Genomic DNA, 15,050 nt, shown 5'->3' with positions numbered 1-15,050 from the left:
TTCAGCGGCTAATTAAATATATTTATAGGAAATTTTCATTGAATACAATATATGTATATATTCTCTTACACAAAATCACGAATCATCTTTCGCTACAACAATCTCGTTTCAACAATCGTTTCAATTTCATTCTATCGAACTCCACGAACTACGTGACTTTTCTTTAATGACAGCAGGGTATCTAAAAATGTCAAGTGCATCTTGCATGCTGGGGGTCACTATATCGCGAAGAACAAGGTCAGGGTCACGATTCTCATCGTCGTGATCTCCCCGAGGGAAATTCTTAATTATTTCACACCAGATGAAAATCGCGTCACTGGGTTTTTTTTTCTTTCTTTCTATAAAGATGAAAATAGTTATTTTGCACCTCTACTCCTTTTATTTTTCGAGCTTTTATTTTTTTACACTCTCACGGATGTATATGTATATCTATCTCGCAACAATGGCCGAAATTGAATTTCCGTTTCGGATATCGTCCGTCTGGCTAATCGGCTTTTCTCACGATTGCACCCTCGAACACACTAACTTTCATCACGGTTTAAATCGTTTTAAATACCGTACTTGTGATGATAACTCGTAGATGGATATTTTTTTCTTTTTTTTTTTTTCACGTATATCTCGTTGGACGAGAGAAAGAAAAGAAATTTTGAGATATATCGCGAGAAGAAATTGCAAGGATTCTGCTTCGTTAAGCTGCTCAGGAATGGATCGTTACGGGATAACGATTTGCAAATAAGGCGAATCGTTTACATTTAAAATGATTTTATATTGTTCTTCTTTGTATCTCGAGTACACGTGTTTGCATTTGCAAAAAATTGTTATAAGATATTTAAAATTTCGGAATTGTGATAATGGAAAATGGATGCAGTTTAAAAAATTAGAAGAATGATAATAATAATCTATTTGATATATAAATTTAATCTTTCCTTGACGTTGCAACATTGATCTTTTCCGTTGTTAATTCATTCAAACCTGATTTATCGAACAAACAATGGAAAAGAGTAGAATAACAAACGTACCTTGATAAAAATTTCGTTTGTATAATTGGTAAATGAAATGAAATCTACTATCGTGATTTAATAAAAAAAAAAAAAAAAAAAAAAGTAAACACTCGAGGATGAAAAAGCAATTTTTGCGTAAATGAAACGTAAACTGAACTACGTAGAAGTGTTCGTGGTGAAACGAAAACACGGTGTTATTATAATTCTTAGACTGAAAATCGACGAATTGGCGAGCTGCGTGTAGAGGGCGAGCTTTAAAACTTGAAAGTAGCACGCGCGTGCCCCAAGCAGCATGCTATTAATTACGTACTTCGGTTGTGCAGGATTTACGCTGCAGTCGGCATAACTCGTTAAAATTTCTCATTACCATGTCGTTTACCCTCCGACAGTGATAATTACCGCAACTTAGAATCCAACCCTTGCCGCCTCTACTAAGCACGACCCCTTTTCCACCCTTCGTTTCGCTTGGAACGAATAAATAATAAATAGTGGAACATATACACCGAAAGAAGTATAATAATGGAGCTAATAATAACTGAAATATTATGATGAAACAAAATGAATCTTTTCGTGTAAATAAAATTACAAAGATATTTATAATTAATATTTCTTTCAGAAGGAAGTTATCTCATTGTTAATCTTATTAATATTATTTTACAAATACAACTTTCACTCTCGATTTTGCATAGTAAAATGTTTAATCCTAATCACAATTAACATTATCTATCTTACTGAAAAAAGATACGCGAAATAATTTATAACATGAATTACATTATAACATAAATATCGTGAAAAAACATTAATTAATTCGTTTAAAATTGTCGCTTTGCTATATTTTCAAGAATTTTTCAAGAAAGTATAAAAATATCTTTATAAAAATTATAAAGATATTTACAATTAATATTTCTTTCAGAAGGAAGTTATCTTATTGTTAATCTTATTAATATTATTTTACAAATACAACTTTCACTCTCGATTTTGCATAATAAAATGTTTAATCCTAATCACAATTAACATTATCTATCTTACTGAAAAAAGATACGCGAATTAATTTATAACATGAATTTATAATATTATAACATAAATATCGTGAAAAAAGATTAATAAGTCGTTTAAAATTGTCGCTTTGCTATATTTTCAAGAATTTTGAATTTCTTTTTCCTCTAAGTTAGGTAATGGTGAATTATTACTTTCAGTGCAGTAAAGTTTCATGTTTCCTTCATGGTCGTTAATCTCACGTTTACAGACACTGATTGACATCCCCGTTATGGAATAGTTAATAGATATAATGCTTTTTCATTTCCCCGTCGACGCGCACGTGATTTTCCGTATTATCAACGGGGCGAGCGAAACCGGAAACGTTGTTTAAGAATGTGACGAGATTTTGAAGCGAGAGATTAACTATTCTGTTCGTCCCTACATTGAAATTGGAAATGTTCTGTTCATTACGGTAATCGTCGAACGATTGTGAAATGTTTTCGTTTCGATTGGAAAACGTTTTTTGGAATGACAATTGATCGTGTGCATCTTGTGTATTTTATTCCAAATGAATAAATTATGAATTTTCCAAGTACTTTACGAATATTCATAAAATATATAATATATATGTATATTTTTCTATGAAAGTTTAACCTATTGAAGATTTTATCCTCATTTCCTCTTAATCTCTAATTTCTGTGATTTTTATTTATAATATTTGATTCCCCCATTCGAGAGGAGATAAAGTTTTATCTAAAAAAAGAAATATATATATATAAATGAAAAATATAAAATACTTGAAATAAAATATACTATGTATAAAAAGGAAAAATGAATAAAAAAAATATTCTATACAAATGTTATAAAGTATACATAATAGTCAATTCTTTTTCGATTTAAAATATTCAAATGTGAATGAAAAACATATTTCACAGAATAGAAAACTTAATCATCCATTTTTGTTATTTTTGTTATTTTTAAAGTACTTTTTATATATATATATATATAATTTCGTGACCTGTTCCAATATAAATCGATTTTACTTTAATTTCATTTTTAATCTCTCTAATACTTCAATTCGAAACATTCAAAACTCTTGAAAGAAACTTTCCACGGGGAAAAGCGTTTTAAATTCGCGTATCGCGCGCTGTATTATTCCATAAATAAGATTTTTTTTTAAAAGCGTTTTATTTTTTTAAGCAAACGATCCTCGAATCAATGAATCCTTACGATACAAGATACTCGACCGATTTCGTATCGTTTCCACGTTTCGTGGCGAACCAGACTTCCTGCTAGTAGATAAATGGCGTTGCGTGAACAATATGGAAAGCTTAAATTGGAAAAACCGAAGAGAAATATCAAGAAGGGAAAAAATTTAATGGCAATAATCGGATAAAATACCAACCTTTTTAACGATTGGATAAAATTCTTAACCTTTCGTGATGAACGTTATCTATTAATTAGCATATTCTCGCTCTTGTATTTAATATCATTTAATATCAAACGAATCCATTTCTTTAATCGTCAAAAATATTTCGTTCATTATAATTCCACTTCAAAGTGGAAAACGATTAAATTATTGAAGCAAATTTCGATTCTCTTTCTTGCTTCAAGATAAAAACACTTCGAAAAATATTTTTAAGATTGTTCATTCCTGTGCAAACTCAGAATCCAAATTCTGAATCGAAATTCGAGACCATCTTTTCATCGATCCTCCGTGAAACGCAAATCACAAACCCTTGATAAAATTCCAAACCTTTTAACCTCGGCTCAAAAAAATCATGATTCCATAACCAAATAAGTCAAAAGGAAACGGAACCCTAATCCAGGTATTTGTTCGAAGGTTCGATTGTGGGAGCGGAGTCGGCACAGTGAGGAGCACGCAAACAGTAAGGTTGAACGAATGGAACACCCTGACTGTCTACAGGCATCGATGGGACGCCTGGATTCAGCTGAATCAAGAGAAACGAGTCGAAGGAAGATCGAAGGTAAGAATGAATTTTCGTATGCGCGCGGGATAGTCGAAAAAGGGAACGATCGATTATCGATGAAAGGGACTGAGGGGAGGGGGAGAATAGATTTGTCGACGCGCCACGCAAATACTTAATCGCGGCCCCTCGACTCGAATTAGAATTATCAGGATTTATGCGGGCCGGAATTGAAATCGATGACCGCCTATTCCGAAAACGACACGTTCGATTAATGGTTTCGTGAATTTGGTACGCCTCTGACATCGGAAATTCGACGTTTAGGGGATGATTTGGAAAGTAGGATAATTGTGAGGGGATTAAAAGATAGGAGAAACAAACGGAATGCGTACAGAAATGAAAGAATTACGATCGTTGGATTATTGTTAATAGATTATTCGAATTAATTAAATGAATACAGCGTTCGAGCATTTTATAATTTTAAAACGAAGAGAGAGAGAGAGAGAGGACTTTGTAATATCGTGAATTTTATAATAAAAAAAGGAATTAAACTAAATTCACGCAATCTACACGATCTCTGAAAATCACAGTACCGCGTACAGTTTCGACAAACAGAAGTTATTAAAACTTGGCTCACCGTTAAAATTTAATTCTCGGCAGAAATTCAACCCATTTCTCCCTCCTTCGGTTTCGATTAAAATTCATGATCGATATCATAGAGCGAAATCCCCAAATTCTCATTGGCAGATATAACCGGCTTTATTAAATTATTATTTATTATTATTTTTTATATATAATATTATATATAATAAATTATTATTTATTTATTATTATTTATTAATTACTCACGGATTGTTGCACAACCGACGTTGATATATAAATCCGTTTTTCCCCGTCTCGTAATTTTCCGCCGGTTAAAAGGCGGCGCCTCCCGCTTAGACGTCTCTCCCCTTTAAAATTCCGGGCCGGCTGACGTCTTTGGTCGAGAGACGAGCAAATCTTTTCACGACTCGCGCGCCGTGTATTCTTGCCTCGGTGCACGCCACGACGTCATCGTTATTCACTTGCGCGCAATTCCATCCACGATACACGTTCCTCCGCCGGGAAGAACGTTATTTTCCAAGGAAATCGACTGTCTAACGACGAGCCAATTCCTCAACCTACGCTCCTCACTTTCTTCGCGTGAAGAAACGAACTTCGTTAATTATCGCGTTTCTTTCGCGTATTTCTCGATTTCTTTTCCGTTTTCTTTTGTTGCGAGAATTGCTATCGATACGGGAATTATTGTTCAGTGGACTCAATACAATATTCATTAGAAAAAAAATAAAAGAATAACTCTCGAGAGTTTTATTCCCAAACTTATGTTCGAACCCTTAAGTTAGTTATTTTATGCTAAGAGATCGAAGAAGGAAGTATCGATATTTCTTATTCGGGACGATTTTAAATTCTAACAGGAGAAAATAAGAAAACAATATTATTTCGAATCGTGAAGAGAAATTGCTCCTCTGTTCCAAGTTTGTATAAAATTCTATTCCATTTTTCCTACAAAAAGAATATTCAATAAGAAAATCCAGAAAGAAAATAAAAAATAGAAAAGATATTCGATCTAAAATATCGAATTGGCGTTTGGAGGAATCTTTCAACGAAATAAAAAAGAAAGAGATCAAAATTTCGAAAGAAACTTAAATAATCAATCAAAATTAATAATTAATCTCCTTTGCAAACTTGCGAAAATAACATATCTCTACAACGTATACCAAACTATCCTTACTAATATACAAAAGTCACGATGAATCAGATCAAAGAGCCAGATTTCTGGATAGAAGAAGACAAAAATGACGATGGTCGATCGCATTGGAAAATTGACTTACATTGAACATTTTCTCGTGGACGAAAAGCAAAGCTGTCTCATTTAAAAAATACGAGAAGGAAAAGAAAGAAAGAAAAAAAAATACTCGTGAAGAGAATAGGAGGAAAAGAGAAACGAGTGTGTGTGTGAAGAGGAGGGGGAGGAGAAAAAGGAAACAGAGGAGCAACGTTGACCCCGTGCAATCGCGAAAACCTGTGGAGCACGGAATAAAACCGAGGCTAGGACTAAGTGCAGGAGCATGATTAAAACGGGGGGTACAATACCGGAACAATAGATGGCACCCTGTATACGTTTGTTGTTCGAGTCGGAAAAAAAATTTCCTTCAAAGGATTCACCGTGCGTCAAAGATTTTCCGCTGTTTGCCTCGAAACAAGGAGGATGTTGGAATATATTACTTTCGATCGGTTTGAAAGCGACAGGCCGCGAATTACCCGGCCAAATGGAGCGTGAAAACGAATAGAGACGTACATGGATCCATTCTCTCGCGGACGTGTCCCAAACCGTTTGATCAGGCGCCAATTAAATGGCCGCGTTTAACGCTTCGACAATCGCTCGAATTATGAAAGAGTGGCTCGCTTTGCGCGGTTTCTCGTATCGTTTTAATTTCTGGATTGAATTGGGTAGCTCTGCGAGTCGATTAATCCATGCTTCTTAATTAACGTTTCTTTTTTTTTTTTTCCTGATTTCCTGCAAAGTTTGAGATTGAGTCGTTTTTGGGGGAAAATGAAAATTTTCGATAAGAATAATAAATTGTATTGGTTATTGGAGATTGTTAGGTTAGAAACACGTGTAATGTAATGTGATAATTTTCGTATGCAAACATGTTTTATTTTGATAAAGATACGTTCATCTCGTCTTCGAAGGAGAATATTCTATTCGAGTTTGATTGCGGCAGTATATACTGTGATAACGTGTGCAAGTACAATTAAATCGTAGAAGCACAGGAACGAGATAATTAAAGAGCGTACATTGTTTAATTTCAATACAATCAACGCGAAATTGGCATCGTGAAAATGGAAGAATAATAATAAAAAAAGAAAGAAAGATACAAATCAAGGTAACGCATTATAAAATATACTCTTGCAAAAATGAAATTTAATTCTTAAAAATTCATTATACGAAATTATATGTATAATTAAATTCTGCTAAAAAAAAAAACAAAAGCTAATCAAACCTTTAAACAGAACAGTTGGTAAATTAATTAATTCAACGAAAACATATCTGTATATTTTCATGTATTAAACCACGTTACCATGCATATTCTATTCGAAAATTTAAAAATTTGTGATTTAAAAATCCTCTACCTTTTTTATGCTTATCTCTCTGTCTTAAAAAAACAAAAAAAAAAAATTCATACATCTCTATCATTTTTCCACCGAAATTCTCATATACCTCGTATAATATTTCAAGAATATACGATGTTCTCTACATCAACGGGTATCCATTACTTCGTTCGCTTATTTACCAGAGGGGAAACGTAAGGCAAGGGACGAAGTCTTGTTCCGTTCTTCGAAAATAACGAAAAAACTAGACTAATGTCCATTATATTTCACTATTCCTGTCTTCCCTCTCCCTCCCCACGCAAAAATGATCATCCCACACGCGACGAAATCTTCCTAGATCGCGTATCGCGTACCCCTCATAATACGATCGCGTGAAAGGTTGATGCATTTTCCAACCCTCTTCTTCGTTACATTTATGGTCAGACGTATAAAGACAGATGGCCGGCATTGTCGACGATGAATAATCGAACCACGCCCATCTGGCCACAATCAGTAAAATGCACGGCCTCCTATAAAACTTGCCCACAGTTTGCTCGATTAAGGAAATTCACCGATCGCGATGTCGCGCATCGTGTTTATCGATTTTCCACCCTTCTTTGTACATAAGGCTAATTTTACCCTAATTCACGTACGTCGGATATAATGGAAATTGGGTCGGTGTACGATGTTTGTCGCGTACGATGTTCGCATTCGCATGTTCGTTCCCTTTTTATCGAAATTTTCGTGACTGTTTCAACGTGACGCAGTGGAAATGGCTGATCAAATGGTTGATTAAAATTTAGACGCGATTAGACGCGTGATAAATTTATTACCGCGTTGTAAATGACACGTTTCTTGGTTATTAACGATGAAGTATCGTCAAAGATGTTGGGTTTTATTGTATATTGTTGTGAAATGATTAAAAATGAAGGTTGTTCTTCTCTTACCTCTGTAACGTAAGTGATTTTCTTTGATATAGGCAAAAGTGATAAGTTATGATTGATTACAGTTTCAACATAGGAGGAGATATGAGAATTAATAATTGTTGTAAATAGATTGCTTAATAAAGGATAAGATAATGGAGGGTAAAAAATTGTTCTTGCCTATTATAACAAGATAATCTTAACAATATTTGAAACTACTGTATAATATTGGGAATAAAAATATTAATATATGAATTAATGTACTTAATTAGATCATGAGTAACGTTTGTTTTAAATTTAGTTTAAATTATTTAAATTTCTCAATTTTATCTCGAATTACATATTTTACGAAATTAAAATTTTAATAAGAATTAAGTACATGTGATCCAGGTTAACAACCTCAAACCATTATAGCCATCTACAACCCAACGATTCTAATTAAGTATTAAAACACGAAGCTAATCTTGGCTAAAGGAAAAGCCTTATTATTTACAAGCACATATATAATTTTAATAAATATAAAAAACTAATAATTCACCGGAAAAAACGCTTTCTTTCTTTTATTTCAATATTTATTACCTTCAAATATTTGACTATCCACGTATTTTTTTTTTTTTTTTTTTTCGTTTATTCTCTTTCATTTTTCATTTCAAATATCTCCACAAAAACAACACATATAACAGAGATACATTTGCTTCAAATTACACCGTGAAACTGGCATTCTATTCTCGAATTAAAAGTCTTTAAAAGCTGCCTTACCTTCGTCTCTTTCTTTTTTCCATCAGTCTCTCCTCTTTTCTTCTCCCTTCGTTCTCTCTCTCTCTCTCTTTCTCTCTCTTTCTTTTGACCACTCTCATAAGACTTGCAAATTGTTTCGTAATAAGTTAGTACGCCGTCTTCTTCGCGGCGAGAGAAAAGAGACGCTACTTTCTTCGACGAGGGGAAGAGTAGTTTCGAGTGCTCCTTTTTAAAAACAGAGCCAAGTTCGTCCACGGCCAAGTTTCGCGAAACAATCGGAGAAATATTGTTCAGTCACTGCGAGAAAGAAATCTGAGACTTGGCCGAGATATCACGCGATTCTTTTCTCGCGCGAAAGAGACACCTCTTATCAGTTAATAATTGTACTTTATTCGCATGGAAAAACATGGTCGTATTTCATTTCCTTTTTTAAACTGAGGGGACAATAAGGATCCTTTAGAGCCTTTTATAAAGAGCGTTTGGGTTGTTATCATTTTTTCTTCTTTTTCAGCAACATCCAATTTTATAAATTGCTTTCAAGTCATTGAATTTAAGATCAAGGAAGCAATATATTCGAACGTTACTTAATCAATTATAAATATATATATCTATATCTATTAAAAGTAAAAGAAAGTTCATTGAATAATTTAAAATAATGAATAATTTGTACGTTTCTATTGATATTCTTATTAATTTTTAGAATATATTCTCTTCGTTAATAAAAGTGTATAAATGTATATTGAATAGCCAGTTAAATAAAAAATAGAAATTCATATGTGACTGAACAAGAATAGAATTAAAATATAATCAGACGAGTGGAATAAAGCTCTGTATGAAAGAGGGGTATGCATAATCAGTTTAGTAGAACATATAACATACAGAATTAGAACAGTAGAACAATTTGCATATATAATCAGTCAACTAGAAGTTACGTATATTATCAATTTACCAAATTGGATAATACGAGTTCGTAATACAGGATAAATTCATAATATCGTTATTAATCAATGAACGTAATTGTTTTCATAAAAATGGTAATCAAAATATATTTCCAAAGAACAAAGAATGAAAAGAAATTATTTCGTAACGTCTTTGAAAAGAAAAAAAAATAATTTTATCATCTTATTTTTATATATATATATAAATAAATATATGTATAAATTTTTCTAAAATTATAGCAAAAATACAAATTTTCATTCGAAAGAAATAATCTAATGTCATCATCCTCGATATTCTCCCCATAAAAAAATCAATCGAATAAGAAAAACTCTCGAAATTAATTTTAATCGCAAAAAAAGACACGTGATCGAAAAAGACGTTAATCGACGAGCGGTTTCAAGGATCAGGCCACGGTTCGAAGACAGACCGTCCGTTTTCCCAGGGGAGGCGAGTTTAATTACCTTTAAAATCGGTGGACATCGCCGGCAAATGGGTCCGCGAGCCGAGCCCACTTTATCCCAAAGTGCCATTAAGTACTCGGTGTCCTAACGACAGCGTCGTAATTAGAGGAGCCGAGATCCCCCTTTTTTTCGTCTCTACTTCCGCTTCTTTCTCATGGATCTTCTTCTTCTTCTTCTTTTTCTTCTTCTTCTTCGTTTCTTTTTTTTTTTTTTTTTTTTTTTTTTCTTCAAAGTCGACTCGGCTCAAAACAGAGGAGGAGCCCCTTCATCAGACGAGACCCTTCTTTCTCTCCTCCACTTTTCTTGATATTTCAGCCGTGTCTTCCGCTATTCTTTCGCAGTTGATTCCTGGAAATTCATTTAATTGTAAAGAGAATATTCGAAGAAGAATGTTTGGATAAATTATAAAGATTTGTGAAAGATGAACGGATATTTATGAGCAATTTTTTTTTTTTATTGAATATATATGAATTATACAAATGTTTATTAATTATCAATCTTTTAATTCAATGTAATGTATTGTTTCCTTTGGGATAGAAATACAATTGGGTTTCTTTTTATACGATTCACAGTTACACGATTTTTTAACGTGTATATAATATATTTCAACATGTTTCGTTTCATTTTGTTCGCATGTTTTATTTACTTTTATAAATATATTTCAAACAATTTTAAAAAAGTATTTTTTGTTTTATTTTCCTTGACATTTTTACGTGTTTGTTAAATAAAATGTTTTTATCAAATGCATTTTAAATTGTTTTTTATATTACTTTAGTTTAACACAAGTTTTATATTTCATTGTAAATTAATTGTCATATAACTTTTTCTTTTTTTTACGTATCACGCATTCATCGTACAAAAAGTGATCCAGATGTATTATAAAAATTAACAACGTTTAACCGTGAATAAAAGTTAACAACGATTAGGACACGCAAAGATTAAATTCTATGATCTTTGCGTTTTCGAAAATAAAAACTTGTTACACTTTGTGGTGCATTCTAAATTAATATAAAAATTCAAAAATTAATTGTTAAAAATTAACAAACGCAACTTGCTACTCACTTGTTATCTTGAAAACATTTAACTTTTCAAATAATTAAGAAAGATACGTATAGCATATAATCTTTTTAAACTTTCATCTCCAATTAGTCTTAATCCATGTTAAATATTATTCTCAACCCAAAGTAAAACGAAAGTATATCCCTTCGTATATCCCCTTGAAATCGTTTGATAATGAAAATTCTCCCCCGCGATAATTACATTTTTAAACATTCCCTCGGCGAAACCAGAAGCTCGAACGATATCTTTATTTTGCCTCTGTTGACCGAATAATATGAGCTGTAATAATCTGCTCTGGACACAAAGCACGTTTTCTTGGCCATCTAATTTTCCCGACTTTGTAACGGGTCGGAGAATAACTGGAACTCGTTGCAATTGCTTTAATTTGTTCCCACGTTTTTTATTTTTTTTTTCTTTTTTTTTTTTCCTTCTTTTTCTAACTAGACAGTGGCCACGTTTGCACGAAGAACGAGCAAAAATGAGGTTGTAAAAGGGTACGTCAAACGGGTGTTTTCTTACGATTAAATATCGATACTTCATTTTCATCACGTTTCAGAAAAATATATTTCTCCCTTCGTTTGATCACGTACTTTATTATTTCTCAGCTAATTCTTCAAAAACGTGCTCCACTTTCAACCTATTTTTATTAGTCTTTTATTGGTCTTCGACTCATTCGTTCGTGTTCTCTGAAATAGATAAACGGATAGATAAAAGCGATTGAAAGTCGAGAAATAATTCGTATTACTTGCAATTTGAAAATTTCGCAAGCTCAAAGCACGACAAGCTCAAAGAGACAAATTTTCAATACGCCTCCAGTTTCGTACAATTCAAAGAGGAAGAGACATCTCTAATCCCTAACCACAAAAAAAAGAAATAAAAGATAAAGGATAAAAGAAGAAGAAGAAGAAGCATAAAGCGCGATACATCTGATATTTTGACCTCAAAGAGACCGAGATTAGTTGGTAAAAAGTTCTCCGCCGTAGTTTTCCGCGCCCCTCCATAAAACTCGAAAATTAACCCCCTCCCTCCTCTTCCATGCCAGTGGACGCCAGATTAACCGATTACTCTGAAGACTACTGTCGTAACGAGCACGTCGTAAACTCGGTGTCCCAGAAAAGAATGGAAAAAAAAAAAAAAAACAATGAGAAATCGGATTTCATCGTGTCGTTCTCACGAAATCGCTTAAAAACCACGGATCATCCCCGCTCTCCAACGACCACGTACCTGTCCCTCGACCCCAACTTGGGGTTTCAACTCGCGAACACGTGAAAAATTGGGTCTCTAGATCGGGATCGAGGAAAGGAATAAACTAAATTCTACGTTGTTCTGCAACTTTCCTCCCTCCTGGCGAAGAATTCTTTGGAGAGGAGGAAATACGTGATCGATGATATTGGATGGATAAAAATCAAACGGTGAATTGGAGTCACCTATGGAAAGGTGAAGAAAAAAAGGATAGTATAATCCAAGTTGAAGCAGCTTGTAGAGAAGTGTAAATGATAGGGTTGAAAATTAATTTTGAATCTTGAAGCTTGATATCGGATGGAAGTCTCGTACAATTTGCTTCGAATTTCTAATTAAATGGGGAAATTGGCTCATTAGACAGAATTATCCAAACCACATTTCCAAAGATGGATAGAAATATCCATCTCAAAAATATAATTTTTAGAACGCTGCTTTATCTTTTTAAAGCTTCGTGTCGAACAATACGAAAGATTTATCAGATTTGCGCGAAAAAAAAAATATGAATATTTCGCCCGATTATTAACAGAATTTCCCTTTTCATCGCGTGATCGATACAATAAAACGGGAGGAAGAGGAGAGGAAGAGCGCCGTTGATCGCGTTTCCTCCCCCAAAAAAACGGATCCTCTCGCGCGAAACAATGAAATTGGCCAGGATTGTTAATAAGAACGGCGAGAGAAACCGTATTTCCGGCGTAAACCGTATTTACTGCGCCTTTTTTGAAAAGGGGAAGCGAAGACGCAAAAAGAGAATCACGCGTTTTCGGAAATGAATTTTGCCGACCGAACTTTCGGCGAGGGGAACATCAAAGAGGAATCCTCCTCCGGTTAAACCAGCGTTTCTGAAAGAGGGTATCCTTTCACCGTGGTTGGGAATCTCATTTGCTCTGATACGCGTGTGCATTTCTCGTGGCTCGATGTTAATCGTGGCCCGTTTCGCTTTCATTGCGCGTCAATAAGCGAGATTTCATCCCACTCTTTTCTCGCGACTTCTTATTTTCGTAATGGCGGCATCGTAACCCAGTCCATCTCGTGTCGCATTGAAAAGATTCGTCACTTTTTTCGAACGAGTTTAAACACGGGTCGAAAATCTTTTTTCTTTCTTTTTTTTTTTTTAGTAGATTTTTCATTTTATGGTATATATCAGGAATGTAACGAGGAATGATCTGTTCTAGAAAGTTTGGAAGTCAGGATTATGGTTTCATAGTTAATGGGAAAAGTAATTGAAGGAAGCTTTTGTATTTAATTCTCTGTGATTTTATTATTTGTTAATGTCAGTGCATTTTTCTTTTTTTTTTTTTTTTTTGAGAATCGTTGAAGATAATTAACTCCATTATCTTATTTTTGATTTTTACAATTAGAGAAAATATGTACAGAATTTGACATTTAAAAACTATTTATATATCTCTTAATTAAAACTCGAAATAAACTAATCTAGAGAGATATCTAAACAAATGGAGCATGGTTGAAACTTTTATCCATTTAACAAGCTTAGTCCGTTTTTTTTTAGAAGAAAAAGAAGAGATTCGGTTCCGAAAAATCGAAGTTAGCGAAAAAGTTTCGAAGTAGAACAGGGATCGGACGAAATTAAAAGTCGAAAGTCAATTACAAGTTATCATTACAGGCTGTGTTACGAAAGAAAAATCCAAGGATTCATTTCAATTAAAACAAGCATTGGTAAACTCTCTGGTAAAAAAACTCGTGATAAAAAACAGAATTTATCGCAGCTTCCTCCATTTCTTTTTTTTTTTTCCAAATGTTTCGACAGTTGCCTCTTTGTTTAATGCATTCGAGATTCGTGCAACATATGTGCATCGTGGATATTTCCTATTTTATGGCGATTGATGTACGCGATATGAACTTTTCCAAGGAACGTGAAAAATAAAAAAGAATTCTCCGTATGACCGATTTTCGTTTTGCCCGAGAGTATCCGTATAAATGTCGTCGTTAGTATGCACAGCCATTTTGAATCTTGTTACATTTTTCATCGTTTTATATTTTTTTCTAGTTTTGCACGAAAAATCAATATCCTCTTCGATTTTTGTCTCGATCGTGTATTAAAGACACGTGAAGTGAAAGATAATTTAATCTGAACGATACGATTTCGAAACGAGATATAAATTAAAAGATATAATTAGCTCGGATTTAACAGGGTAGAAATTTTATCTTTGAATTTTATCCCCTAGAAAAAATGATTAATTAAATTCGGTACGTGATTCGCTATTGAAAAATGAGAATGTAAATTTTGCCAGAATTATTAATGAGGAAAAAAAAATTTGTTAATAAACGTTATTAATAAATACTCGAATTCATTTTAATCGAATGTATTCGATCTTATACATTCGGTTATTAATTAATCGTGATGACAGGATAGAGATTGAATTTAATAAATATTCAAAAAAGAAGTTGAATATTTCATCGATGCTACCTCTTTGATCTACACTAGAATTTCTAATAAAATTCCTATAACTACAAGCTTCTATAATTGGTATACAATCAAAAAAATGTGCCATTCTACGTGTAAAAATAAATCAAGAATTTGCTAGATAATCGAATTTAAATACATGTCTATTAGATGAATTTTCAAATTTATTTTTTTCGATGTGTCACTCTTTTTCGAATGATTATCTTTCTATCTATTTTCTCACATAG

General features: G+C 33.2%; 1 protein-coding gene across 2 annotated transcripts in view; it reads left to right on the top strand.

Moving 5' to 3' along the window:
- Positions 1-15,050, top strand: part of LOC122715063 (pikachurin-like) — a 189,036-nt gene that overhangs the window by 148,287 nt on the left and 25,699 nt on the right. For both annotated transcript variants that reach the window (XM_043936974.1, XM_043936976.1), the window contains exon 7: positions 3,823-3,967. In XM_043936974.1, coding sequence (XP_043792909.1) covers positions 3,823-3,967 — 145 coding nt within the window. The remainder of the gene's footprint in view (positions 1-3,822; positions 3,968-15,050) is intronic.

Source organism: Apis laboriosa, unplaced genomic scaffold (assembly GCF_014066325.1).
Source record: "Apis laboriosa isolate Shangri-la unplaced genomic scaffold, ASM1406632v1 scaffold34_cov151, whole genome shotgun sequence".
Classification (NCBI taxonomy): domain Eukaryota; kingdom Metazoa; phylum Arthropoda; class Insecta; order Hymenoptera; family Apidae; genus Apis; species Apis laboriosa.
This window is presented reverse-complemented; position numbering and strand designations above follow the sequence as displayed.